At 51.0% G+C, this 24,911-nt stretch overlaps 1 protein-coding gene across 9 annotated transcripts in view; it reads right to left on the bottom strand.

Moving 5' to 3' along the window:
- Positions 1 to 987: 987 nt before the first annotated feature.
- PAQR5 (progestin and adipoQ receptor family member 5) overlaps positions 988 to 24,911 on the bottom strand; it is an 86,752-nt gene continuing 62,828 nt past the window's right edge. For 6 of the 9 annotated variants that reach the window (XM_082446951.1, XM_082446953.1, XM_082446952.1 and 3 more), the window contains 5 exons: positions 22,362 to 22,567; positions 18,325 to 18,451; positions 10,062 to 10,158; positions 7,382 to 7,523; positions 988 to 4,257 (listed from right to left, as the gene is read on the bottom strand). In XM_082446951.1, coding sequence (XP_082303077.1) covers positions 4,016 to 4,257; positions 7,382 to 7,523; positions 10,062 to 10,158; positions 18,325 to 18,451; positions 22,362 to 22,567 — 814 coding nt within the window. In that variant the 3' untranslated portion in view covers positions 988 to 4,015. Of the gene's footprint in view, positions 4,258 to 7,381; positions 7,524 to 10,061; positions 10,159 to 18,324; positions 18,452 to 22,361; positions 22,568 to 23,962; positions 24,084 to 24,911 lie in introns of all 9 variants that reach the window. The other 3 variants (XM_082446957.1, XM_082446956.1, XM_082446958.1) reach the window with 1 other exon arrangement.

Below are 24,911 nucleotides of genomic sequence, written 5' to 3'. Positions count from 1 at the left end.
GCCGAAGTACGTTTATTACAGAGTTGAAGAATTCATACAAATACCAAGTGGCCATAGGAAGACCCCTTGGGCAATCTCCCAGGAGGAACATTCAGGAGAAATTTCATAGTTCTCTGAGTCATGCCGATGTCTTCTGGAGCTATACATTTCAGGAATGAGTGGCCTGATTTCTATCCTTCCAATAAGACAAACGCTTACTGGCCTTAGGGCCTTTGCACTTACAGCTACCTGGACCTGAAATACTCTCCCCCACATGCTGGCAAAGTTGGTTCCTTTTCAACCATCAAGTCTCTCAAATACCAGTTTATCAGAGTGCCCATCCTATCTCAGCTGCCCTACCCCACCCCTCCCTATTCCCTCACCAGGCATCTTTTCTTTTCTTTTTTTATAAATTTATTTATTTATTTATTTTTGGCTGTGTTGGTTCTTTGTTGCTGCACTCGGCTTTCTCTAGATGCAGCGAGCGGGGGGGGGCTACTCTTCGTTGCGGTGCGCGGGCTTCTCTTGTTGCGGAGCACAGGCTCTAGGTGTGCGGGCTTCAGTAGCTGTGGCTTGCGGGCTCTACAGCGCAGGCTCGGTAGTTGTGGCGCATGGGCTTAGTTGCTCCACGGCATGTGGGATCTTCCCGGACCAGGACTTGAACCCCTGTCCCCTGCATTGGCAGGCGGATTCTTAACCACTACGCCACTAGGGAAGTCCCAGGCTTATTTTCTAAGCACTTACCATTATCTGAATTTATCTATATCTCTTGTCCTACTGACTGACATAGAACATCAGCTCCACGAGGGAAGGATGGTTTGGGTTTTGTTCTCTTCTGTATCCCCAACTCCTAGGACAGTGTTTGTTCTATATATACCAAGTACTAAATAAATGTTCATTGAATGACTTAACAAAACACACGTACAGGAATCTATTTCTCATGATGAATGAACATGTTTGCAGTGGGGTAGGTGAAATATAACCAAGTCAAGTGAGAAACGGGAGGACTTTCCTATAATAAATACATTTTATTTTATTTTTTCTTCCACACAGTTTAAGAAAACCAGACATTAGTATAAGCTGGAAGAACATCTCTGAGTTTGGACATAGGTCTCTGCCTTTTCATCCATAATGTATTGTCAACTGGAAAATCAGAGGCTGGAATTCAACAATATGTTATAAAGTGTTGTTAAACAGTGTTAATAGGTGTTTCATATAAAAAGGGTACCATGACCAAAACAAATTTGGGACACAGCAGATCCAAAGGAAAGGTTTCTCCAATGCATCCGAAAACAGCATTCCTCTCCACCCTGCCTTCCTCAGAACATCTCCTGGGAGCTGAGTTCCTTCCACAAAAAAAACTTTGAGAAAGATTGCAGCAGACCAAATATTTAAATCACTTTGTACTCAAAAGGCTTCTGAACATCCCACTTTGAACTCTAATCAACAATGACAAATTCATGTCTTTAGAAAGAAGAGGGAGAGTTCCTTTCTAAGAACTGAGCAAAGGAAAATGAAACTCTGGGGCAATTGACTAAATGGCCTCATTCAAACATATCTGAGTTTTATCACAACAAAAATGACTGGCAAATTTTAGAGTAGTGTTTGTCAAGCAGGAGGAGGGGGAAGAAATACATCTCTTTAGGAATTCTCTCCCCCGTCGCTCCCCCCTGCCTTTGGAGACAGCAGTGGGAATATGGTACATCTCTAAAGTGTATTGAGACATGAAAACAATGCGAGAACTGCTACATTAAAAGACATCTTCCCAGTGAGGTTTCAAATGACCCACTGCCAAACTTTTTAATTTCCGGAATGGCTTAGGCAAAACTATACTCACGTTAGACTTCATAATACTTAATGATAATTAATATATTTGAACCCATTCTCACTCAACATTAGAAGGGTCCAAATCAGTGTACTGCAAACTGTTATAAAATTTTAATTTGTAACACTGTCCAAAAGTTACAATGGGACTAAGTTTACCAAACTTATAAAAACATTATGAAACATCTGGTCTTATTTTGTTGATTTAACATTTCATTTTCATCATTAAGCATGCTGAAAAAGCAACGTAACCAAAGATTAAATTAAATAATCTAAAAGTCCTTCAAATTAGTCACCCGTTATCTTTCAACTACTTCTGAGCTAAATGAAGAACCTTATTTTACTCTCTATAAACAAGAGAATTTAAAAGCCTTCATGCCTTTGGCATTACTAGAATGGAGTATTTAAACTTTGTACCTTTGTCCACCATAAGACTGAAGTTACAATAACATGAAATGGAAGCCCACAGACCCTGCTGGAGTAAGATTCCACTAACAATGTCAGCCTCTTGCCAAAAAAACAAATTTTGTCATGCAGCTGGCAATTAATGTACCAAAAATTTACCAGCCCATATAATTTTATCAGTCTACCTTCCCCAGAGGAAGTAAACAGATAATAAAACTAATGAAATCATATTTCTTGACCACTCGCATCCAATATAAATTGTTACTTGTCCTTAGAGGATTGGACGATGAGCTATTTATAAGGCCATTCGAGTGTCTGGGCCAGTTAACCGTAGAGGCAGTATACTAAGATATGGAGGTGCTCCTGAGTCAGCAAAAGAGGATCCTGCATTGTGATGGATGGCCCCTTAAGTCATTAGCAAGTGCACATCAGGGAGTGATGGGCTTTTGTTAAAAACTGTTTTGTGTCAGCGTTTCTGTACTCTCTGAAAACATCATGAAACAGTGAACTTTAATTAGGAATGCAACAGATGAGAAAATACTCAGTGTTTTGTAATACTCCACAGAGTAGAAAGCAGGGGACACATTCTTAGGTGGTGAGTTGCTAAAAGTTAGACCAATCAAAACAACGCTGATAGGCCAAGTACCTTCTGGAATTTGTGACATCAGCATTTCTGCAAGTTTGGCCCATGGCCCTCCTGACTCAGAATCACCTGGGGGACTTTCTCCAGTGTAGATCTTCTCCAGGAAACCAACATTTTAAACCAGTAAAGCAGCATCTCCTGATTTGCCTGGGGAATCTACATTTGTCACAGGCTCACCAAGTGTTTCCATCCCTTTGGCGAGGTCTTTAGCATCCTCTGCACATGAACACTAAACTCAGCAGCATATATGAAATGCTGAAGCAACATCAAATGTATAACCTCCCCAAATATCGTGATGTCACTGGCTTAAAAGGTGACAGACAAGCACAACCAATTGGGATTGACTCAGCCAATGCCCACTGGGTAACACATTTTACCTGTGCTGCATAATACTTGGCGGCATCAAACTGGTGACAAGAAAACAGAGCAAAACAGAACATGTAACACTTAGCCACAGGCTGTGGACTTTTAAGAAAATCCAAATCTATAATGACATGGGAACCTTGCATTGTGAAAAAGAATGTACTTGTAGGAAAAGAGGACTCTCTTGCTATTCATCCCCTTCACTAGGTGGGGAAAGGAAGAAGACCACTCCCCAAACCAGGTTTCTTCATTCTGGAATGCCTTCCCAGCCCCCAGGGCTCCCACAGACCCAACTTACTCTTTCTCAGGTTCCCCTACTGACCTTTCCAGCTCATTCTCTTCCCACTGTGGGAGCTCTTGGGAGAGGCTTTGTTACATGAAACTCATCAGATGAAGCACGTTGCATTCTGCAAGAGTAATACTACAAGGGTAGTAAAGCTTAATCCAACTATTTCATAGTAAAGCTACAAGGGAGGTATGCTTAATCCAATTGTTTAAATAGGATTGGAGAACTCAGTTTAAATAAATTAAAAACTAAATGAAATATTAATGATTTGCCTGAATGAGGACTCACTTGAACCCATGTTCCCCTTTTAAAATCACACATACGGAACCAATGCACGTCTAGAGAAATGTCCCTATGTCAATACCTTATTGACATGAACCCATTCAAAAATGCTAAGACACCAACCATTATAAATATTTTAGGCCACTGTAAACTGGTACCATGACACTGGCTTATGGTGGTTAGGAAGTTGTAGCTTAATGTTGACATTTGGCACAAAAAGCTTATGGTCTGAATTATGTTTCTTTTTTATGTAATTCTGGCTCAGGAATCCGATACAGAGCAGCTGAGAAATAAACTATGTTGCTGAGGCTGAAGATGAGACACAGAAGTATGGCTCCGGCTATCTGAGAGAACAACAGGGGCCTGGAGTGGGCCAGGAGCCATTCCTTCCTTAGAGTCTTGTCCAGAAGGATGGCTTCCATCTGCATGTGTGTGGCCAGGATCACACACACATGAAACAGCTGGTGACTATGACCTATAGCAAACACACAAAAGACCACCAAGATCAGCAATAAAAAAGGAATGGATTATTGATACATGCTATGGCATGTATGCTAAAAACACTATGTGGTGTGAAAGAAGCCAGATACAAGAGACCATATACTGTATGATTCCATTTATATCAAATGTCCAGAAAAGAGAAATCCACAGAGACAGAAAATAGATTAGTGGTTGCTTCAGGCAGGGTTGGGAGTTGGCATTAACAGTACATGGGCACAGAGGATCTTCCTGGGGTGATGAAAATGTTCTAAAACTCATATATGGTGATGGTTGTACAATGTGGTAAATTTACTAAAAAATCATTGAATCATATACTTGAAATTAGGGTATTATGTGATATGTAATATATACTTTAAAAATTTATTTTTAAAATGTAATATGAGAAAAATAAAAGGGCCATCAGAGCAAACCAAATCCATTTTTAAAACAACTTATCCACCAGTCCTGTTTTTCACATGAAAAAGTTCTGCCAAAGGTTACCTCCTGAGAGCTGTCACTGATCAGCTCAGATTCTGACTTCAACACCAAAGGAGAAGCCAGCCAAATTTTCTGTTGGCCTCTTATGAGGTGCTCCTCTCCCCACTGCTGGTTAATCCCAGACACAACCAGGGGCTCTTCCTCTCCGATAACTTACAGGACCCCAGTCACCATGTATGCATCCCCAGAGGGTGGAAGTCCAGTGGAGGGTGGTTGGAGTGAGCATGGATGTGCTGATTTGGTGATTGGTGAGAAAAGGAGTCCGTTGCCCAGGGCTGGGGATTGCTTTAGGGGACAGACTGCAGAAACCATGTTTCATGGGCTGAGTTGTATCTCCCCCTCCCAAATTCATATGTTGAAAGTCCCAACCCCCAGTACCTTAGAATGTGCTCATATTTGGACATAAGGTCTTTAAGAGACAAGTTAAAATGAGGTCACTAGCGTGGGACCTACTCTGATTGGTTTCCTTATAAGAAGGGGAGATTAGGACGCAGACATGCACGTACACAGAGGAAAGACCATGTGAAGAGAAATGGAGATGGCCATGGGCAAGCCAAGGAGAGAGGACTTGGAAGAAACCAACCCTGCCGTCCCCTTGATCTCAGACTTCTAACCTCCAGAATTATGGGAAAATAAATTGCTGTTGTTTCAGCCACCCAGTCTGTGGTTCTTTGTTATGGCAGCCCTAGCTAATACGATGCAAGAGTTAAAGATTCTCCTTCAGTTGAAGAAAAAAAAAAAGAATTCAGTGTTGTACCCCCAGGACTTAACCCAGAGTAAGTATTCAATAAATGTGTCCACAGAAGGGACCAGCCTGGCCATCTGCCCAACTGAGCAAGGGCAGAGTCAGGAATGAGGATGTAGGAGAGTTGAGTAGGTGGCCAACGAGTTCCTTAGGGCAGGGAGCTGTCATCACCCCAGCCTGCATCCCCCAGGGAGGAAGTGTGCCTGGAGGGGCCACCCCTGCCTCACTCAAGCCATCCTACTGGGCTGTGTCCAATTTCCAAATCTGTGTGTGATGCAACGAAGTGGTTCCTTATAACGCGAGAGCCGTGTTCTCCAAGGACACAGGGCCAAGCAGAAGGAGGTGACCAGCTGTGCTCACCAACTGAGGCACAAACCTGTCTCTGTTAGGGCAGGAGATAAAAAGACAGAAGAGCCACGAGCACTGAACAGATGTGAAGTGTGCCTGCAGCAGGAAGAGCGATTTCAACAATCCCGCCTGGCAGGAATAGGGAGGAACTTCCTGTGGGCGTTGGAGACGGAGCCCAGCATCTGACTGACTCTGTTATTTAAGGACGGAGAACTTTCCAAACCCTTTGTTAAAGATCTGTTACTAACTGCCCATCTGGTCAATCTCCCCCCCATAGGAGTGTCTTTCTGCTCTAGGCCCAGGAGGACAGGATAGAGGCAAGTAAATAAAATGTTATTAAGAAGCCAGAGCTGGCAAAACAAGGCTCAGGGTTGTTTTTCCTGCCCCCTGCAGACTTCGTACACTACCACCTCTATTTCATCTGGCTGGAGCTGGAGCCGTGGATGTGCTGGGCAGGTTCTGTAGGCAGGTTCCAATCCCCTGGCCCTCTCACCTCCCTCCTTTTTTGAAATCTGCCCTCTAAGCATTTTGCTCATTGTAATTCCTTCTGGCAGGAGAGAAGAAGTAAAGGAGATGAAACTCTAATCAGAGCAAACAAAGCAAAATCTGGCCATGTGTCTTGGGCAGAAGATGGAAACCCATGGACAAAATGGGCTTGGGGAGAACCAAGGTTCCTGCCCGCCACCTGGGGATGAGGATCTGAATCCCCACGGTATCGATAGCTTATCTAAGGAGCTCCCATCCCAGGACTCATCAGCCTCACCAGAAGTGGCCCAAGGGTCCCTCCTCCAGCCAGTCCCAGAGCCAGGGTGGAGGAGACACGTTCCGCAGTGCCACCCACTTCCCTAGACAGAGAGGAAGGAACCCTGCCGGCAGGTGTAAACCCCTGTGGTTCCGACACCTCCTCTCCACCACATGGCTTCTCTAACCTGAGTGAGCTCAGGCTCACCTGGAGAATCACACAGCTTCTGAGACACGGGATGTCTGGGGGCTGGGAGCTGAGAATCTGCACGTTCCCAGGTGGTGCTGAGAACGTTGGTCCAGGGGCCATACCTGAGAATCACTGCTCTGCCACGATTCCTGGCCCCATCGTACCCACCGGAACGAGACAAAGACACTTTCCTCTCCTCAGCACAGCCCCCTGCCAGCTGGTACCCTCAGAGCCAGCTGTACTCTGTCTTTCCTCTTCCTCTTTACGGCTGCCTTACATGTTCATTTAATAATGGGATTTCACATTCTAGGTAATATTGGGACTCTCCTGTCCCCATACGTGCTGGAAATGCTTTAGAATCCTAGATCCACCTCCTCTCCATCCTCCGCCATCCTCCCTGGTCGTCCACTGGCTATGTACATCCTGGCCTCTGTCACCTTACAATTTCACTAACCTTGGTCTGAGCCTGGAGAACTTCCTGAAGAATTGCTTCTCTCCCTGCCCCGGCCTCTCTTTGTAACTATGTGCACTGGTGTCAGGGATGGGCACCCTCCTTGGACAGGAGGGCAAGGGGCATCGGGGCCACCAGGCACTCACCGATGTAGTCGAAGCGTCCAGGAGCCAGGCGCTCCGGCAGATGCGCGGAGTAGAGGAAAGAGGCCAGGAGGGTCATGGCCATGTGCTTCTGGTGGTACAAGGTGGCTTCGTTCTGTGCACTCTCCCCGGGGAAGAGGAATAGCTGCAGGTATTTAAAGAAACGTCAGGTCTTAAAATAGATAACCAACAAGGACATACTATATAGCATAGGGAACTCAATATTCTATAATAACCTAAACGGGAAAAGAATTTGAAAAAGAATAGATACATGTATATGTATCACTGAATCACTTTGTTGTACACCTGAAACTAACACAACATTGTTAGTCAACTATATTCATTATAAAGTAAAAATTTTTAAAAAGAGAAGGAAAGAAAGAAAGAGAGAGAGAGAGGAAGGAAAGAAGGAAGGAACGTATGTCAGGTCTTGAGAGGAGGCCTGCAGACATCTCCGCGCCTATGTGTGGAGTCTGGGCCAAGGCCGTTCCCTCTCCAGTTGTGTGGCTTGGAAAGGGAACTCGCAGGGACCGTGTGAGCAGGCTTCCTGTTCTGAGTGTGATCAACTGAGACCCAAGGCAACTGTATTTTAATCCCCCGCATGCTCATGAGAGCCTTTGGATTATTTAATTCCAAAAAAAAAAAAAGAGAGAAAAAGGAAAGAAAGAAAGGAAGGAAGAAAAGAAAAACAACAGAAGTGAAGACAAAATGAAAGGAAAAGAAAAATCCAGTTAGATATATCGCTACTTTTTTCCTGGGGCTAAAACGTAAGTATAGTAAAAAATGGCCTATTCACACTTGAACTCACTTCTAACCAGCACATCCCCTGAACTGATGCTCCTAATTAAGGCTTTAAGGCCTAAAAATCCCTGGACGGCCTTCTGAGTCATCAAAAACTATTAATTATGGACATTACCCTGGTGTGGAGTTCAGCACGGTTTTTGTACGATTGTTATAAATAGCGGCGGCAGCCACCTCTACGGAGGGTACTAGGCCAGGCCTTTTACGTGCATCACTTCATCGGAGCCTCAGCAATGACCCCAAGGCAGACACTATTCCCCCCATTTCGCAGATGAGGAAACTGGGCTGGAGGGGGACTTGCAAACCACTCACTGGCAGTGAAGTCAGGCTGCTTCCAGAGCCTGTGTGCTCAGCCACATCACCGCTTAGGGTAAGCCCTCCCCTCCCCCCGCTGCCCACTGGCTGACGCAGCCAAGTGCCAGGAGCACCCAGCGCTCATAATAGCAAGAACCTGTGCTGTATGCCTTGGTGGCCCTGTGGGACCGGCTTGTTCTTTGCTCTGGTCTCCTGTGTGTGGTCTGTGTCCTCGAAGAAGGATTCAAGGGAATGGGCTGCATCCCCATCTCTGGGTCTCCCCCAGGCCCACACGAACTGAACAGGAGCACACGCTCAGTGCCTCAGCTAATGAAGCCAGCTCGACCCCTCTCCTGTATCCCTGGGCGCTGCCATCCTGGCCTCATGCAGCAGACCCTTACGCTGCCTCTGGGAGGGGAACTCCACCCACTGGGCCTGGGCTTGGCATTGCTGAGTCCATCAGTTCTGTTTATTTGATTATTCTCCTCTACCCCCCTGTGAAGGACAGGATGTCAGCCTCGTTTAAAGATGAGGAGGACTTCCCTGGTGGCGCAGTGGTTAAGAATCTGTCTGCCGATACAGGGGGCACAGGTTTGAGCCCTGGTCCGGGAAGATCCCACATGCCGCGGAGCAACTAAGCCCGTGTGCCACAACTACTGAGCCCGCGTGCCACAACTACTGAAGCCTGGGCGACTAGAGCCCATGCTCCGCAACAAGAGAAGCCACTGCGATAAGAAGCCCACGCATCGCAACAAAGAGCAGCCCTGGCTCACTGCAACTAGAGAAAAGCCCGTGCGCAGCAACGAAGACCCAACGCAGCCAAAAATAAACAAATAAAATAAATGTATAAAAAATTTAAAAATTAAAAAAAAAAAAGATGAGGAAACTGAGGCTCAGAGAGCTTATGTTCATTGCCTAGGGTCACACAGCCAGTGAGCAATGGGACTGGGATTTGAACGTGCATGAACTTTCCCCCTTCTTGTCTTTCCTCCTACACCCTCTTCCTTTGTGTTCTCCACCTAATTCCCATCTACCCTTTAAGACCTTCATTAGTACATTTTCCTTCACTACTACTACTATGTTAATTGATGATAATATATAATCCTGCATTTACTGGACTCTCACCACCAGCTAGCACTTTACACATTGTCTCATATAATCCTCCCCACAGCCTGACAAAAGGAAGTGTTATTACCAGGCCATTTTACAGATGAGGGAAATCAAGACACAGAGGTGGAAGATAACTCGTCCAACGTCTTGCAGTGAGTAAATATTAGAGATTTGCCTCCAGAGCCCGCTCTCCTGGTCACTCTACTAAACCCCAGGCTGCCTCCCCTGCCCAGCCCTCTGCGATTGCTCCTGAGCCCCCAGTCAGCACTGGCCACTGGTGCATCTCCTATGTTCATCAGGACCTCTGGGTTCATGCCGTCTCTTAACTAGTCTGCAAGTGCCATTAAGGGAGCACCTGGGGCTCTACTCCTGTGTGTCCCACTGTGACCAGGACGGCGCTCTGACCCCCAGAGCTCAGGACACAATTGATTCCCTGATGTTACCAACAGGCAGAGAGGGGTTGGAGCTGGGCCCTTACCCTGGAGAAGATGGGAAGGGAGTCCCAGGTGTAGGGATAAGCGAAGGCCAGGACACGAAGCATCTTACAGAGCCTGGGCTTCTGGACCTCAAGAAACCTAAATCAGGGAAGGAAAGGGGGGAGAAATGAGAATGAAAAAAGAGTTTCAGTAAATAACACACACATGCACATTAAAAATAACCAAGGGTGAGTCGCCCACGAAGGACAAGCATTTTTGCACAAGCGCCCCCTATGGCCAGCAGCTTCTCCACCAGCGCTCTCCACTTCTCCCACCCTGATGGGAACGGCTCAGTCTCAGATGTGAAAAGAGCTCAGGGTGGGCGGGGAGGGGGCAACCATCTCCCAGCATCCTGAGAAGCAATGGCATCCAGACAAAGTCAGGAAGGAGGCACTGAGCAGAAGCCCTTCAAGGGCCAAGTTATCTAGCTGCCAAAGAGCCTTCTAGAAGTCCAGTAACCACCAGGACAGGGAGACATGTGCGGAGCGGGTGGGCCCAATGGCACAGGCTCCTGGGGCGAGCACCTCTGAGAAGGTTGAGATGCTTAATTAGTCAGAGGCGCCAGCTGATTACCCTGCACAAGCCCTGGGTGCAATTAGGTGCTTAATTACTTAAGAGATTTCTGGAATATTTAATACCACACACAGGGATCCTGGGCTGGGGAAACTGAGTAAGCATGGTCCTTCCTTCTCTCGTTCATCATCACCCCCACCTGCCTCCAGTTCAAAGACAGATGAAGCCAGCATTAAAACGAGTGGTGCTGACTGTCGCAAAGACAGGCAGCTCCTCCTGGATGGAACACGATGGGGCCTCAGCTGGCTTGGGCCCAGCCTGAGGAGGGGGCAGTAGCTGAGGGGGTGGGGAGCCGGGCAGCACAGATGGCAGGCTGGATACTGGGAGGGGAGGGGTAAGGAGAGGCTCCACATGAAACCACAGCCCTGAACTGGGGCTCGGGCGAGGGAGAGCTCACACGCGCAGGCTGGGCATGGAGGCAGGGCAGGTACCCGCTTCAGCAGCACAGCGTACTGTGGGGGATGGATCCTCCCTTGGTGCCCACAGGGCTGCGAGGCCAGAGGACCCCCAAGGGTGGTGTGCAGAGCCCGGGCGCCGAGGCTCGTGGGGTAGCTGTTCTGGTGCAGCCCGTAAGATGAGGGAGGAGCTGGGGCCATCCCAGACCCCCCTGGACAGTTCTGCCCCTCATCACACTCTCCAGCGGGGATGGAGTCTATGTCCCACCACTGCTCCTCACCTCTGCTCCCCAGATACCCCGTCCCAGCCCACTGGCCTGCCCCTTCTCCACCAAACATAGTCTGCTGCCCCTGCAGCTCGGGCCCACCTCCCTCTCCAGGTTATTCAGGTCCCCTACAAGCCAGTGCAGTCACCTGACTACAAGCCCCACTGTGCCCACATCCTTTGGCGTGGAAAATGGCAGAGACGCCCACATCTGCCTCCTGAGTGGTCGGGGAACTCCCCTCGAGGGCAGAGCTGGGTCTGCTCAGCTCTCCGTCCCCAGCGTCCAGCTCAGCGTCGTGTCTGAGGACGTGACATCGCCAGGCTGCTTGTGTGCTGTCCAGCTCTCAGGGCAGCCCAGCCTGGGGATCCCTGTTCTGGGTAAGAGGCAGCCACCGGGGACCCCGAGAAGCCCCACAACCTCCAGAGATCAGCTCCAACTTTGCTCCAGACCATGGGCATGTCCCTCCTTCTTTCCTGACCCTGTGGACACTGGGCAGAGATGGAAGAGAAGTTCGAGAAGGAGGAGGAGAAATAAGGGACCTCAATTCATCGTCCGCCAGGACAGAACCCCAGCCTTGGAAGGAACCACAAACCCCCGGGATTGGTGAGGCTGCACAGGGCCACGATCTGGCAGACACCCTGAGTCTGATCCTGTCCCTGCCCTTTGTGACCATGTCATCCACCAGGTGATGTGACCCTTGTGTGCCCCAAAACCCTCATGTGTAACATAGGGACAACAACAGAATCCCTGCAAGGGATTGTTGCAAGGGTTTGAGAAAATGATGCTCGCAAAGAACTTACAGCTGTGCACGGCACAGAGTAACACTCAGGAAATGGCAGCTTTTAAAAATAATGTGTGTTGTAGGAGCCATCCTCTCGCCCTCCCCATCCTGTAGCTACGTCGTACCAGAAAATAGGAACAGGAGGGACCAGATGAGTTCTGGGTGATTTGCCTAAAATCACAGGAGCTAATAAGAGGCAAAGCTAGGATTTACAGGCAGGGCCATCTGGCTGGCTTCCCACCCTCTCCCCTCGGGCAGGCAGAGCGGGCATCTGACCACTAGCCAGCCTTTGTCCTTACCTGACAGACACCCCTCTGCCCCCCAGGAGGCAATCGGAACACATTCCCGCTGCCCCAGGAACCAGGGCCCATCTCGATGGCCTTCTCAGTCCACACTGGCAGACCCTGTCCAACCACGGCAAGCCCACTCCCTCCCTCCCCCTGCACTGCCACCGCCTATCACCTCTGGGTGCAAAGAGACTCGCTATTAAAGCACGCTCTTTCTGCGGCCACTTACACAGGAAGAAGGCTGGCTCTGGCTGGCGAGGGCCATCCCCCAAACCATGGATTTCCTGCGACTTGAGACATTTCGCCCAGCCTGATAAAGTACTTTCCCAAGGGCAAACGAACCAGCCTCTCCAGCTGCAAAGCCGAGTCTACAGGGGGAAAAAGGAGAAAAAGCAGAACAGAAGAGAGACAGCAACAAAGAGTAAGAGGCAGAAGGGCCAGCAGCCACAGAGACGGGAGGGGGCCTCCCACTACCAAGGTGCAATTCCAAATCAGGCCACAGGGTGTCGCCACGGCCAGAGATTCCGAGAGGGACGGGAGGGAGCCACAGCGTCCTCCAAAGCACCCCACACCCCAAAGTCTCCAAAGCCTTGCCTGGTAAGGCAATCCCTGCACCCCAGAGCTGGGAGTCAGGGAGCCAGGCCTCCTCTGCCTAGAACCAGGAGAGCAGGAAACACTGGATTTTGGGAGAAGCCTCCAGCAAGAGAGGGTTGATACAATACCAGTCTATTCTGAAACCTGATAAATTCTTGTTGCAACCAAAGCTGGAAAGATTTGCAGGTGAATTCTGGAACTAGTGCTTGAAACAAACGGGCCTTTGGAAACATCATCCTGTTGCAGAGGTGTGTCTGTATGTGTGATGGGGGCGGATGTTATGGTAGTTTGGTTGTTGTGTGGGTGACATAGCAGGAATGTGGACATTTCCACGTGCTGGCCCCTGGCCCTAGCAGCACTCTGTCATCTGACTGAGCCCTCTGACCTCCAGATGTGTCTGAGAACCACTGTCTGCTAAGCCTCCTGTCTCCAGCCTTGATCTCCAAACCCCCTTCCAGGCCTGCCCCATGCCTCTCTGAGCTGCCACGACAGCACTGCCACGGCAAGGCTCTCACAGCACAGCTCACTATCCACCAAGGATGAAAATTCATCTCTCCCTCACAGCACCGACCACAAGGCATTTCACTGAGCAAGTATGTGTCAAAAAACCAACGGTTGGATGCTTTGAATGGATGAGCGGAAAAGTGTGTACGGTGACCCATGGTGAACAGCAAACACTGTGTAACTGACATTCCTGAGAGAGTGGTGGTGCCTTCCTGGGCTTTCGGGTGGTCGGCGGGTATGAGCAGGCAGGGTCTCTGTCACCCTCACCTGGCTCCGAGAGCCACAGAGAGGTCACGCGTTCAGTCATTTCCCCCCCTCAAATACTGCAGAACAAGAAAGCAGTTTTCTGGAACGTGTTCCTTTGAACTGAATTCCATGATAATAAGGATCGAAAGACCGGTTGGGGAGCCCACGTCTCCTAACGGACATGTATCGTAAGGGAATGAACGCCACTAGGACCACGCTACTCTGGGAAGCATGTGGATAACTAAAGCACGACTCCTGAGCTCCACGGTCTGCCACTCAGGGAAGGAGGTGGTTCTCGGCCACTCCTGGCCATACCACGGACTGATGGAGCGGGAGGGGGGAGGCAGACGTGGGCTTGGTGGGTAGGGAAGAAGGCAAGGAGAGAAATCTTGGAAAAGGCGCTGAAGCGGATATCATAGAATGCCCAAACCAGAAGGAACCCAAGGGACATCTTCTTAGATGCCCCTGTTTAAAGGTCGTGATTGGCCAGAGGCCGCACAGCAAGTCTGTGAAATCGGGACCCCAGACGGCCCTCGCCCTCCTCCACCTGCTTCTCCTGAAGTTAATCAGGGCCAGAGCCTCTCCCCACACACGAGTCCCCTTCCTCACTCCTCAGACACTGAAGACAAAGACAGAGAATGAAAACAAAGGGGACGGGCCTTGTAAGAGCAGGGATCCACCGACACACAGAAAGGAGAGCGGACAAGATGCAAAGGAGGCCGGACGGGCCCACGGGGGGACAGCCCACTCTATCCTTGACTCTGAGCATGTGGCGTTTGCCCCTCTCTCCCTTTCTGTCCCCCAAGCCCCCACTTAAGCCCCACAGGGCACGGGAGCTGAGTCCACAGAATTGTCTTCCTAGGAAGTTTACTGTCCTTCACGAGTACAGGGCCAGTCCTCTGTAGGACACACGAGGTGCTTCCATTTCCCCCGCCTCTCTCTAGCCCCCCTCTAGCTTCTCTCCCCGCTTCCAGCCCCACAGGCTCTAGCAACTCTGAAGCTCCTTGTTGCCTCCCAATGCCATCCCATCCTCTCCGGGCCCTCACCCTTGTCCAGGCTGTTGGCTCTGTCCAAAAGGCCCTTCCCTCCTCTCCAGCTAAAGTGTTCAACCTTCCTCAATACTCATTCCTAAGGCCACTTCGCAGAAACCTGGGAATCCAAGCAAGTGTCATTTTGTATTATTATTATTTGCTTATGTTATATCCTGTAATGCTACACACTGAAAGCCTTTTCCTCTGGCCTTTAAAGGAAATGATGACTCCATCTGGACTTTTTGAGGGTCTGCAGTCTGCTTCTCATACTGCATGGGGCACTCTCTGAGGACAAGGGCTGAGCCTCACTCACCCCTGTATTCCCAGATCTTAACATGACACTCAGAGCATGGCAGGCATTTAAGGAATGTTGAGTGGTTGGTTGGATGCATTGATGGAAGGATGGGTGGTTGGGTGGGTAGATCGATGCATGAATGGGTGGGTGGATAGATGGATGGATGGATGGATGGATGGATGGATGGATGGATGGGTGGATGGGTGGATAAACTGAATAAGTGGATGGGTGGATGGATAAGATGGCTGGGTAGATGGATGGATGGGTGGGAAGATGGATAGGTAGGTAGATGGATGGATAGATGGATGGATGAAACAGCCACAGATATGCCCCATAAACAGAAATAATCCATTTCATTGACAAGGGAGAAGCCCCAAATGGACATTCAAGAGATTCCTGGCCAACCTGCCCTGCCAAACAAGTTTGTCTAAAGGTGCCAGGCATGTCACATCCAAAAGACCCATTCAGGGACTTCCCTGGTGGCGCAGTGGTTAAGAATCCGCCTGCCAATGCAGGGGACACAGGTTCGAGCCCTGCTCCAGGGAGATCCCACATGCCGCGGAGCAACTAAGCCCGTGCGCCACAACTACTGAGCCTGCACTCTAGAGCCCGCGAGCCACAACTACTGAGCCTGCACACCACAACTACTCAAGCCCACGCGCTCTAGGGCCCGCAAGCTGCAGCTACTGAACCCACGAGCCACAACTACTGAAGCCCGTGCGCCTAGAGCCCGAGCTCCGCAACAAGAGAAGCCACCGCAATGAGAAGCCTGCGCACCGCAACAAAGAGTAGCCCCCCCTCGCCACAACTAGAGAAAGCCCGTGCGCAGCAACGAAGATCCAACACAGCCAAAAATAATAAATTAAAAAGAAACAAAAAAAGGAAAAAAAGACCCATTCATTGTACCTGAACAATCAGGGAGGACTCCTGGCTAGAAGAAAACAATATACCCTCATGGCTTATAGGTGATTCAGGAAGATTAAAAAAAAAAAAAAAAAGTTCCAAAAATTTGCATTGGGAGTTCATGGGAAAGCAGTCCTGGATCATGAATGGCGGGACTATTTCTTCCACCCGTGAAGCCCACCTGCCCCACCAGCCCGCAGTGCTCGCCTCCCTCTGATCCTAAGTTCGCAACAGCAGAGCCACACGGCCCCGCAGGAGCTAACCAGGCAGGACAGTGGCTTGTCCAAGCACCTGATCCAGCTGTGTCTTTGGCCCAGGCCTGTCGGTGAGCCCTCGCATCCAGGCACTGTGCCTCCGGGCCACGCTTCATCTCTCTTGGGCTGTTTTTAGCATCAGTGTTACTTTTCTATGTATGTTACGCCTTGTCTCACCCAAGGCAGGGACCCGATCTCCTCCTCTCCCCCCATCCGTGGCAGCCCTCACAGCTCTGGCCTGGCACAGAGGTTGCGCTTCAGAAAGAGCTTTTAATCGCCAGAGCCCTTGAGGAACTGGGGGAGAAGGAAATAATAACCCCATGATGTCTGATTCAGTTTTCTACCCTCTGGGCAGACCCTATCTCCTCACAGCTGGAGGGGCGCTCTGACTTCCAGGAAGAGGGAAGGGGGAGTTTACCCCCGACTCCCACCCCAGGGACGAAGCAACACAAAGCCCAGTCTAGAGACTGAGCCTGGAAATGAGACTCACCCCCATGGCAAGCAGCTCCGTGCTTCCCACCACCTGCCTCAGGACAGGTGAGTGGAAGGCAAGTTGGGGCAAGCATTCCCGATGCTGTTTAAGGCTCTATCCTTTGATTTTTAAAGAAAACCAACCTGTCAAGTTTGGGGAACTTGCCTACCTCTGGATCCCACAAAACCAAAGTGTCACCCAAAGAAAGCTGGAGCCAGAATCATTGCGGGGAAGTTGCAGAAGCATACCTCTCCCTCCCTGTTTTCTCCTGGGGAGGGAAGAGTTGGCGGCTGCCAGGAATAAGAATTCTATGAGGCCAGCAGCAGTCTATTCGGAAGACTCAAACTGGCTTAGTGGAGTCGCGGGTAGGGGGACAGATGGCCAGGGGTGACCGCCAGCCTTCCTTGGCGCTCTTCCTAACCCACCATGAAAGGCCCCCAGCTCCCAGCACCATCTACACAGGGATGTTACCCCAACACCACCATTCCAGAGGTTTCCCAAGTAATTTCGGGTAGTTCATTTTTACCAAGAGCTGAATAAACTGGAGTAGTTATCCTAAAAAATGCCTCTTGTACTCATACTCCAATGAGCTTCTTTGAGTGGAAGGAAAAAAATGGAAGGAATAAGAGCCAGTTAGCTGGGCATGACTCATGGCCACCGGTCTTCCCCTGGGGATGTGTTGGACATTTGAATATCATCCATCACCCACCACACAGATAGGCATATCTTGTTTTATTGCACTTTGCCTTATTGTGGTTTTTGCAAATTGAAGGTTTATGGCAACCCTGTGTTGTCAGATGATAGCATTTTCAGCAATAAAGTATTTTTTAATAAAGGTGTGTACATTGTTTCTTTAGACATAATGCTATTGCACACTTAATAGACTACAGTGTAAATATAACTTTTATATGCACTGGGAAACCAAAAAGTTTGTGTGACTTGCCTTATTGTGATGTTGGCTTTATTGCGGTTGTCTGGAACCGAACCTGCAGTATCTCCAAGGTGTGCCTCTATCAGGAGGCCGGCCCCCTCTGTCCCTATTAGCAGATGGCCCATTTATGGGGCACCTCCTATGGGCCAGGCTAGTGTTAGGTGTTCTGGATACATTACCTGTAATCCTTACATCCGTCTCACAAAGTAGCTGTGTTGACTCCACTTTTTTTTTTTTTTTTTTTTTGGCCACACCACGCAGCTTGCAGGATCTTAGTTCCCCAACCAGGGATTGAACCTGGGCCACAGCAGTGAAAACACCAAGTCCTAACCACTGGACCGCCAGGGAACTCCCTTGACCCCATTTTATAGATAAGCAAACTGAGGTTCAAGGAGGGTAAGTGACTTGTTCAGCCACAGGACAAGCTACATAACTTGTAGAGCCCAGAGCAGAAGGAAAGTAGGGGGACCCCTTGTTCAAACCTCATTAAGTGTTTCGAAACAACAACAGCAGAGAATTAAACCAAGTGGGGAGCCCTCTTGATCACAGGGCCCTGAGTGCCTGCACAGGCGTGTGCCTGTGAAGCTGGTCCTGCCCGGCCACTGGAAGTCCATCTGGAACTGAGTCCCAGGCTCCCGAGTGTCTTTTCCACTGTCCCTTCCAACAGTCCAGGAAGCTGTGTGCTCCGCGCCGCCCCGCACCCCATCCCATCTGAGACAGAGCAGCCGGGTACCTGGAATAGCAGGAGAGGCCGGTGCTAATGCTGGTGTTCAGCACAGCCAGGGCCACGTAGTAGTCGTGGAAGACGGTGTTCACCAGCGCGTCCGGGAACACATAGGCAGAGTAGGCGATGGCCGAGCCTGGGAAGAAAAACCAGCCTTGGGCAATAAGCCAGGACTCAGCACTGTCTGGGCTCCTTGGGAAGACCAACCCCCCCACCCCCGCATCTGGCTGAGCCCCCCGTCATCCCCACAGACCACGAGCAGTCCTGCCGCTGCACCCTTGCTTATGCCATCACCCATCACCGCCCCCCCCAGCATGAGAATGTTCTGTGAGCCCAGCACTGCTCCAAGGGCTTGACATGCATTAACTCACATAAACTTTACAACCACCCTCTGACATCAATCCTGCACTTATCCTCATTTTACAGAGGAGGAAATGGAGGCACAGAGAGGTTTAGTAACCCTCCCAGGGACACACAGCTAGAAAGCAGCAAAGCCAAGCTTCAAACGCAGGCAGTTCAGCAACAGTCCCTGCTTTTAACTATGGTCCACGATGACACCCCAGTGTGCTCCGCTTTGCTCTGAGTGTGCACACATCTCACCTGCCTGATGATATGGGTGTCCCTTGTGGAACAATCAAGGCTGCAGGGGAGGGGGGGGGGATGAGGGAGGGCCCTTGCTGAGGCCAGGTGTGTCACATCAGCGGGCTGGGGGACTGGCCAGCTGAGAGGCTGGGCGTGAGATGCTAGCCTCAGCATTTTGTTTTGTTTTAGGTTTTGGAGTTTGTGAGAGAAGGGTTACTGAAGGACCTTCTAGAGACCTGTCTGCTGCAGCTTTTGTTTGAAAGAACAGAGGAGATCACTGTCCTTTTCAAAGGGGACAGATGTGTCCAGGAGCCTGGACCAGATGGCCTCTCCAGGCACCCTCACCTGCCGAGGTCCCTTTTGGGAGAGGCAGCTGCAGGCCTGTCAGCCCAGAGCCTAAGATCAGGCCTAAGGATACCTGTTATCCAAAAACAAAGAACCCTGGAATGCTAGTTCAAGGCTGAACTCAACCTCAGGCCATGCAAGTTCAAACTCTGCCTTTGATCCCATGAGACTGGTGAAATCTAGTGAAGCCCAGGGATATGCCCAGGGTCATTCAGGCAGAAGGGGCCAAGAATCACTACTCCTGGTACAGTGCTCCCCACTCCTGCAGGCTACCTGTGAGATTTCAGCTGGAACTGCCTCCAGGGGGACAGATTCTTGCCTCAGGCCTGACACCACGGGGAAGCTCCCACGTGGACCAGGACGCATCTGCTCTGTGTGTACTGACTGGGGCCAAGCTCCATGGGGGATACAAGAGCGAAGGAGGCTCAGTCCCTGCCAAAAACCGCAGTGGAAAGGGAAATCGGTGAGTGCCTCCAGGCGGGTTCCAGGGTGAGGTGGGCGTTCAGGATGGGCAGGCATGCAGTCAAGCGGCTGACCTTGGAAGCATCCTTGGAAGATAGGGGATTCTTACAGGTGCCTGAGGGCAGGGATGGCTTTCCAGGGAGCAGGAGACACCTTTGGATGCCAGACTAAGGAAAGTGAACCTTTCAGGCAATAGGGGGCCCACCGAAGGTTTCTGAGCAGGGGATTAAGATGGTCAAAGCCTAGTGAAAGTGCGCGGGAGGTCCAAGAGGGAGGGGAACAGCTGGACATCGGGCAGGAAGCTGAGCAAACGCCACCCTCCAGGGATTGAGGGTTTCCACGGGGTCGGGGAGGAGGAGAGATGGCTGCAGACAAGGGAGTCCCAGGTGGATCCCACAGGCTCTCTCGACTGACTAGACCTTCCTTCCAGGTTTACTGAACACCCCCATGTCAGGCTCTGGGCTACGGACTGGAAAACCAGATGTGAAAGACGCATGGCTGTCCTCAGGCAGTTGTTCCCAGTGAGGGGCAGAAATGAAGGAATCAGACAGAGCTCCGTGGAGGTGGATCCAGGCCCGGGGACTTGGAGGAAGCCACAGGCAGGGGCCCTGAGGCTCCCAGGCCCCGGCTCTGCCATTCACAAGCTGCGTGACCTGGGTAACTTACCTTTAGTGTTCTCACCTATAGCGTGGGTATAATGATGGTCCCCACCTCAGGGGCCTGCTGTCAGGGTTAACTAGGTAACCGTGGTAATCTCTACCTTCTGTTGCTTACTAAGTGCCAGGCACTGTCCGACACGCTTCACTTACAAAACCCATTTAATCTTTATAACACTCCTATGAGGAAGATACTATGCCAACTGTATCTTGCCTAAGAGCATATAAGTATTAGGGGGTGGTGCAGTTAGGCCGCTAAGCCCCGCGTTATGCCACCCCTTGGTGATGTGGGATGTGGGTCGGGTGCTTGGCATGGAGCCTGCCGTTATGCCTCCAAAATGCTTGCTCTTATCATAAATGAGTCTGGGGCAGGTGATCGAGGGTGATGGAAGCTGCCGGGTTAAGGAGTTTGGACTTCATCCCAGGTAACTGGGAACCTGGAAAAGTTGAAGTGGGAGGGGTGCCATGGTCAGAGGCCTTGAAGAAACCCCGCACGGCAGCTGGGTGAAGCCCAGGGGAGAGGTGTGAGGGACTGAGCCAAGCCAATGGGGGCACGGCCGATCTGAAAAGTATGTAGGAGAAACTCAACCGAGTTTGCCAACCGATTAGACAGGATGGTGAAGTGGGATGGGTGGGGAGTGAGAGGCAGGGAGAACTTGATTATTCACAGATTTCTGACTCGAAGGGGAGTAGATGCAAGGGCAGGGGCGGGGAGGATGTAGACGGTCTCGGTCCCAGGGCTGGATGTGGTGTGGAGCTTGGGTGAGCAGTTTACTAGAGATGGGGTTTGGGAGTGTCCCCCAGAGGTGTTGGGGGATGGTGTGGGTGCAGAGGAGATCTCCCAGGGAGCCTGACCACGGAAGAACAGAGGCCCAAGAATGGACTCCCAGCTTGCGCACCTATGGGGGGACGGAGGAAGGGGAACTGGCGAAGCAGGATGAGCATATGAATGCGTGGGAAGAAAACTAGGAGGGAGTGATGCAACAGGGGCCAGAGGAAGCGGGGGAGGTTTGAGGAGCACGGGGGTGCCCCTGCATCAAAGGCTGGAGAGACAGCCCACGGGGCCTGCGTGGATCCTGAGAGTCAGGATGAGGCTGGGGCCTCGGCAACCAGAGTTGTCTATGTATATGGGTTTGTGTATGTGTATGTACGTGTGTGTTACTAGTGAAGAGAGAGGGAGAGGGGTGGGAGAATAGGATGGAGGTAGGTCCTCACACACCCTCTTGGGCAAAGGGAAGATGGTGACTTTGCTTTCACACCTGGAGCAGGATCAGGAGGGAGGAAGCGGCCAGAGCTGGGATGCAAGGGGACAGACGGATGCCCGCAACTGGGGGAGAGGAGAGGAGACAGGAGGAGGGGGTGTCAACCCCCCACCCCCCCTCACTCTATCCCTGCAGCTCTAACCCCTACAAGCCTCCAGACCGATGGGGTCTGTGAGCGCCCCCTTCTCTGCGGGGCACGACAGAGACCAGCACTGATGTGTGGAGTTGGCTCCCCCTGGCCTGTGACAGCAGATTGTTAGTGTCAGAGAACTCGCAAGCCAACTGTTAAACACAGCCATCATTAAAAATTGAATGACATGAACTTACAGTGACATGCATCATATTAACAAGAGCAACAACTGTTCAGTCAATGCACCCGCTGTATCTGTACAGAGGAATGGCTACGTAATGGGGACCTACCACGCATCTCTCCCCAGCCCTGTGTTCAGTGACGTTGGCAGCCTGAAGCCGGCCGTGGCAGGAGTATTTACACCACAGCAAACCTGCCAAAGCCACAGACCAGGACTTTGGTCCACAGAGAGCCAGTTGTTAAATATTTGCCAGCACGCCTTTGGATAAGTTTCTTATAAAACACTCATCAGGCACCCGGGCAGGGGCACTGGCATTGCGGTGACTCTTCCGGAAGCCCACCAGAGCCTCACGGTGACCCCAGCTCCCAGGGGAAGATGCAGGTGGTTCAGTCACAGGGAAGAGGAGACAAGAGCAGGGCCTGACGTACCCAGGCTGAAGAAGTTGACGGCGCCATAGTCCAGGAAGTAGCAGATGTGCCGGGCGTTCCTGGACATGGAGCTGAAGGTGTGTGCACAGCTGGATGCGAGGGGGTACACACAGCTGGCGCCCATGTACACGAGAAGGGGCCAGGCGTAGCTGTCATTCAGGACGTCCGTCCCACGCAGGGTGCCCACAAACCTCCACGTGAAGAACCTGGAACACAGGGGGACACCCTCAACCTCCGAGACAGCGGCTCCTCTTACCGTCCTCAACCGACTGTCGTCTGCCTTCCATTTCCCTGGGATGACCGGCTCCTACATGGTCTCACTTTGGTGACATGCCATGAGCGAGGAAGGGTGAGTGGGGTCCTTTTTGGTTGGAAATATGCAGGATGGGCAATGGTCCAGTCCCCTCCCCCTGCATGTGGTGACAGATCCCTTTTACAGCAGCTTGCCCAGGTGACTCTCCAGCTTCAGCTTGCACGCTTCCAGGGATGGGGAGCTCACCATCTCTTGAGGCAGCTCTGAGTGCTGCAAAGTTTCACTGAGCCTCCATCTGTCTCCCTGGAATCTCTCTCCATTGGATCAGCCCTAGTTCTCCCCATCAGCACCACAGAAAACAAACCCATCAAATATCTCAAGGCTGTCTTCATAATCCCTCACGCCTCTCTGAGCGTCACATTAAAAAACCTCAGTGCATTCATCCATTCCTCATGGGATCCAAATTTGGCCTTGTCATCATCCCTGTGGTTGGTCCAAGTTCCCCTTGCAGGAGGGCACCTCAAAGAGAAGCAATCTCCTCTGTGGGGTCTGGAAAGTCTGGAAGACAACAGGATGATTTTCTCCCCCCTCTTCCATGCTATTTCTCCACTAATATCACCATCTCTTTTCTGAGGGGCCTGGTCCCACGGCTGAGTCTCGGCTAAGCCTAGGCCTCCAGACTCTTCTCTACATGGAGACACTGCACAGTTCTGTGTCAGATCTGCCTAACCTATAACCCATGCGTGGGGTTCTTGCTTGTAGAGCTGCCCGCTTCCACAAACCGCCACTAGAGAGCCAGGCCCTTTGCCCACAAACTCTCCCAGGGAAGGGACTAAAAGCTTTTCACGCAGGAACCCCAAGAGCATCGCTAAATTCTCTGGCTACATTTGTGATCTTTTCCCTCCTGTCCCAGCAGAAATCAAGCTTAAGCTATCTGCTATTTTTCAAAACGTACCCTTTTATCATCTCGAGATTACTGCCGAGTCCCACTTCCCTGGGGCATCTTTCTCCGGCTCTCCCAAGCCCTCCTTGCTGCTGTGTGTTACGCTCTCAGGGCCTGGCAGTACAGGGGCGTCATGCCCAGTGGGGCACCCCCGCCAGCATGTCTCAGCTGTAAAACAGCTACAACGGGATCTGCGCACAGCAACTCAAGCCCCACAAACAGGGATGGTCAGGCTGGCACTTTGTAGTGGCACAAACTTCAAAATAGCCTGAGTCACCTGTGGTTCATCCAGAAAATGGAACACCGCGCAGCTGTTCAAAAGCCAGAGAGGCTTCTGTGAGGGTCAGACAGAGATCTCTGAGGGAAAAGCAAGGGAGGAAAGAACCAGGTGCTGGGTGTACACACATGTCACAGATGCTCGAGTCTCTAGAAAAGCGTTCTGGGAGGATGCACAAGCAGCAGGTCACCCCGGCAGCTCCAGAGAGGACGAAGAGGGGCCGGGGGAAGACTCCGACTCTACTCCCTTCTGCAATGTTATAATTTATTATCATTTAGACTTTTTACTTAAGTTTACTTAAATTTAAAACAACGAACAGCCTCCGTGAGCAGATCTTGCTGCCACCCGGACCAGTCTGCAGGCCCTAGGGCTTCTTTACAGGTGGTCCTATCCCACCCCAAGCCTGAGCTCTCCCTCTTCTCCACTGGCGACGTTTCTGGCACCAAGCAGCCTTCCCCTGCATTTTGCCCTGGGTCTGTCTCTGACTGCTGGCCAGGCAGGCTGCCGTCCTCGGGCCCCTCTCTGCCTGCAGCACACCCTGGGGTCCTTCCTACTCTCTTGGCTTCTCAATATGATTGGGAGGGGGAGTCCAGAGACCAACCTGTGCCAGAACTTTCCAGGGGATATAAGCAAGTCACTCTTTTCTCTGGGCCGCATCTGTGTCAGCCAGTGGTGGTCTGAGTCGGCTGGTGGCCCACATGATCCCCATGGTCCTTCCAGCTCTCATATACTAGGACCCCATCTCCACCATTCACTCGCTATGCACAGGTATGTGAAGCTGGTCTTCGGTCCCCACCTTTCTCAGCCAGGTCCCATCTCACCTTCCTGGCAATCCCCATTTGTGCGTGTGCACGTGCCGGAGTGTTCTCCTGGCTGGCTCCATTAAAGTGCTGCCTGACCAAATGCCTCACAGCTGCTGTGGTTCCAGGCACCCACAGCTCTGTGCCCGATGCCTTTTCCAATGCCTCATCCCCTAATCCTCAGGGCAACCCCAGGAAGGGCGCAGACTATCCTGCTTTGCATATGGGAAAATGCGAAGCCCAGAGAGGTTAAGTGACTTGCTCAAGCTAGGGGATT

Source organism: Balaenoptera physalus (assembly GCF_965194825.1).
Source record: "Balaenoptera physalus genome assembly, chromosome: 2".
NCBI classification, from domain to species: domain Eukaryota; kingdom Metazoa; phylum Chordata; class Mammalia; order Artiodactyla; family Balaenopteridae; genus Balaenoptera; species Balaenoptera physalus.
The sequence above is the reverse complement of the archived record's forward strand: the minus strand, read 5'-3'. Positions and strand labels throughout refer to the sequence as shown.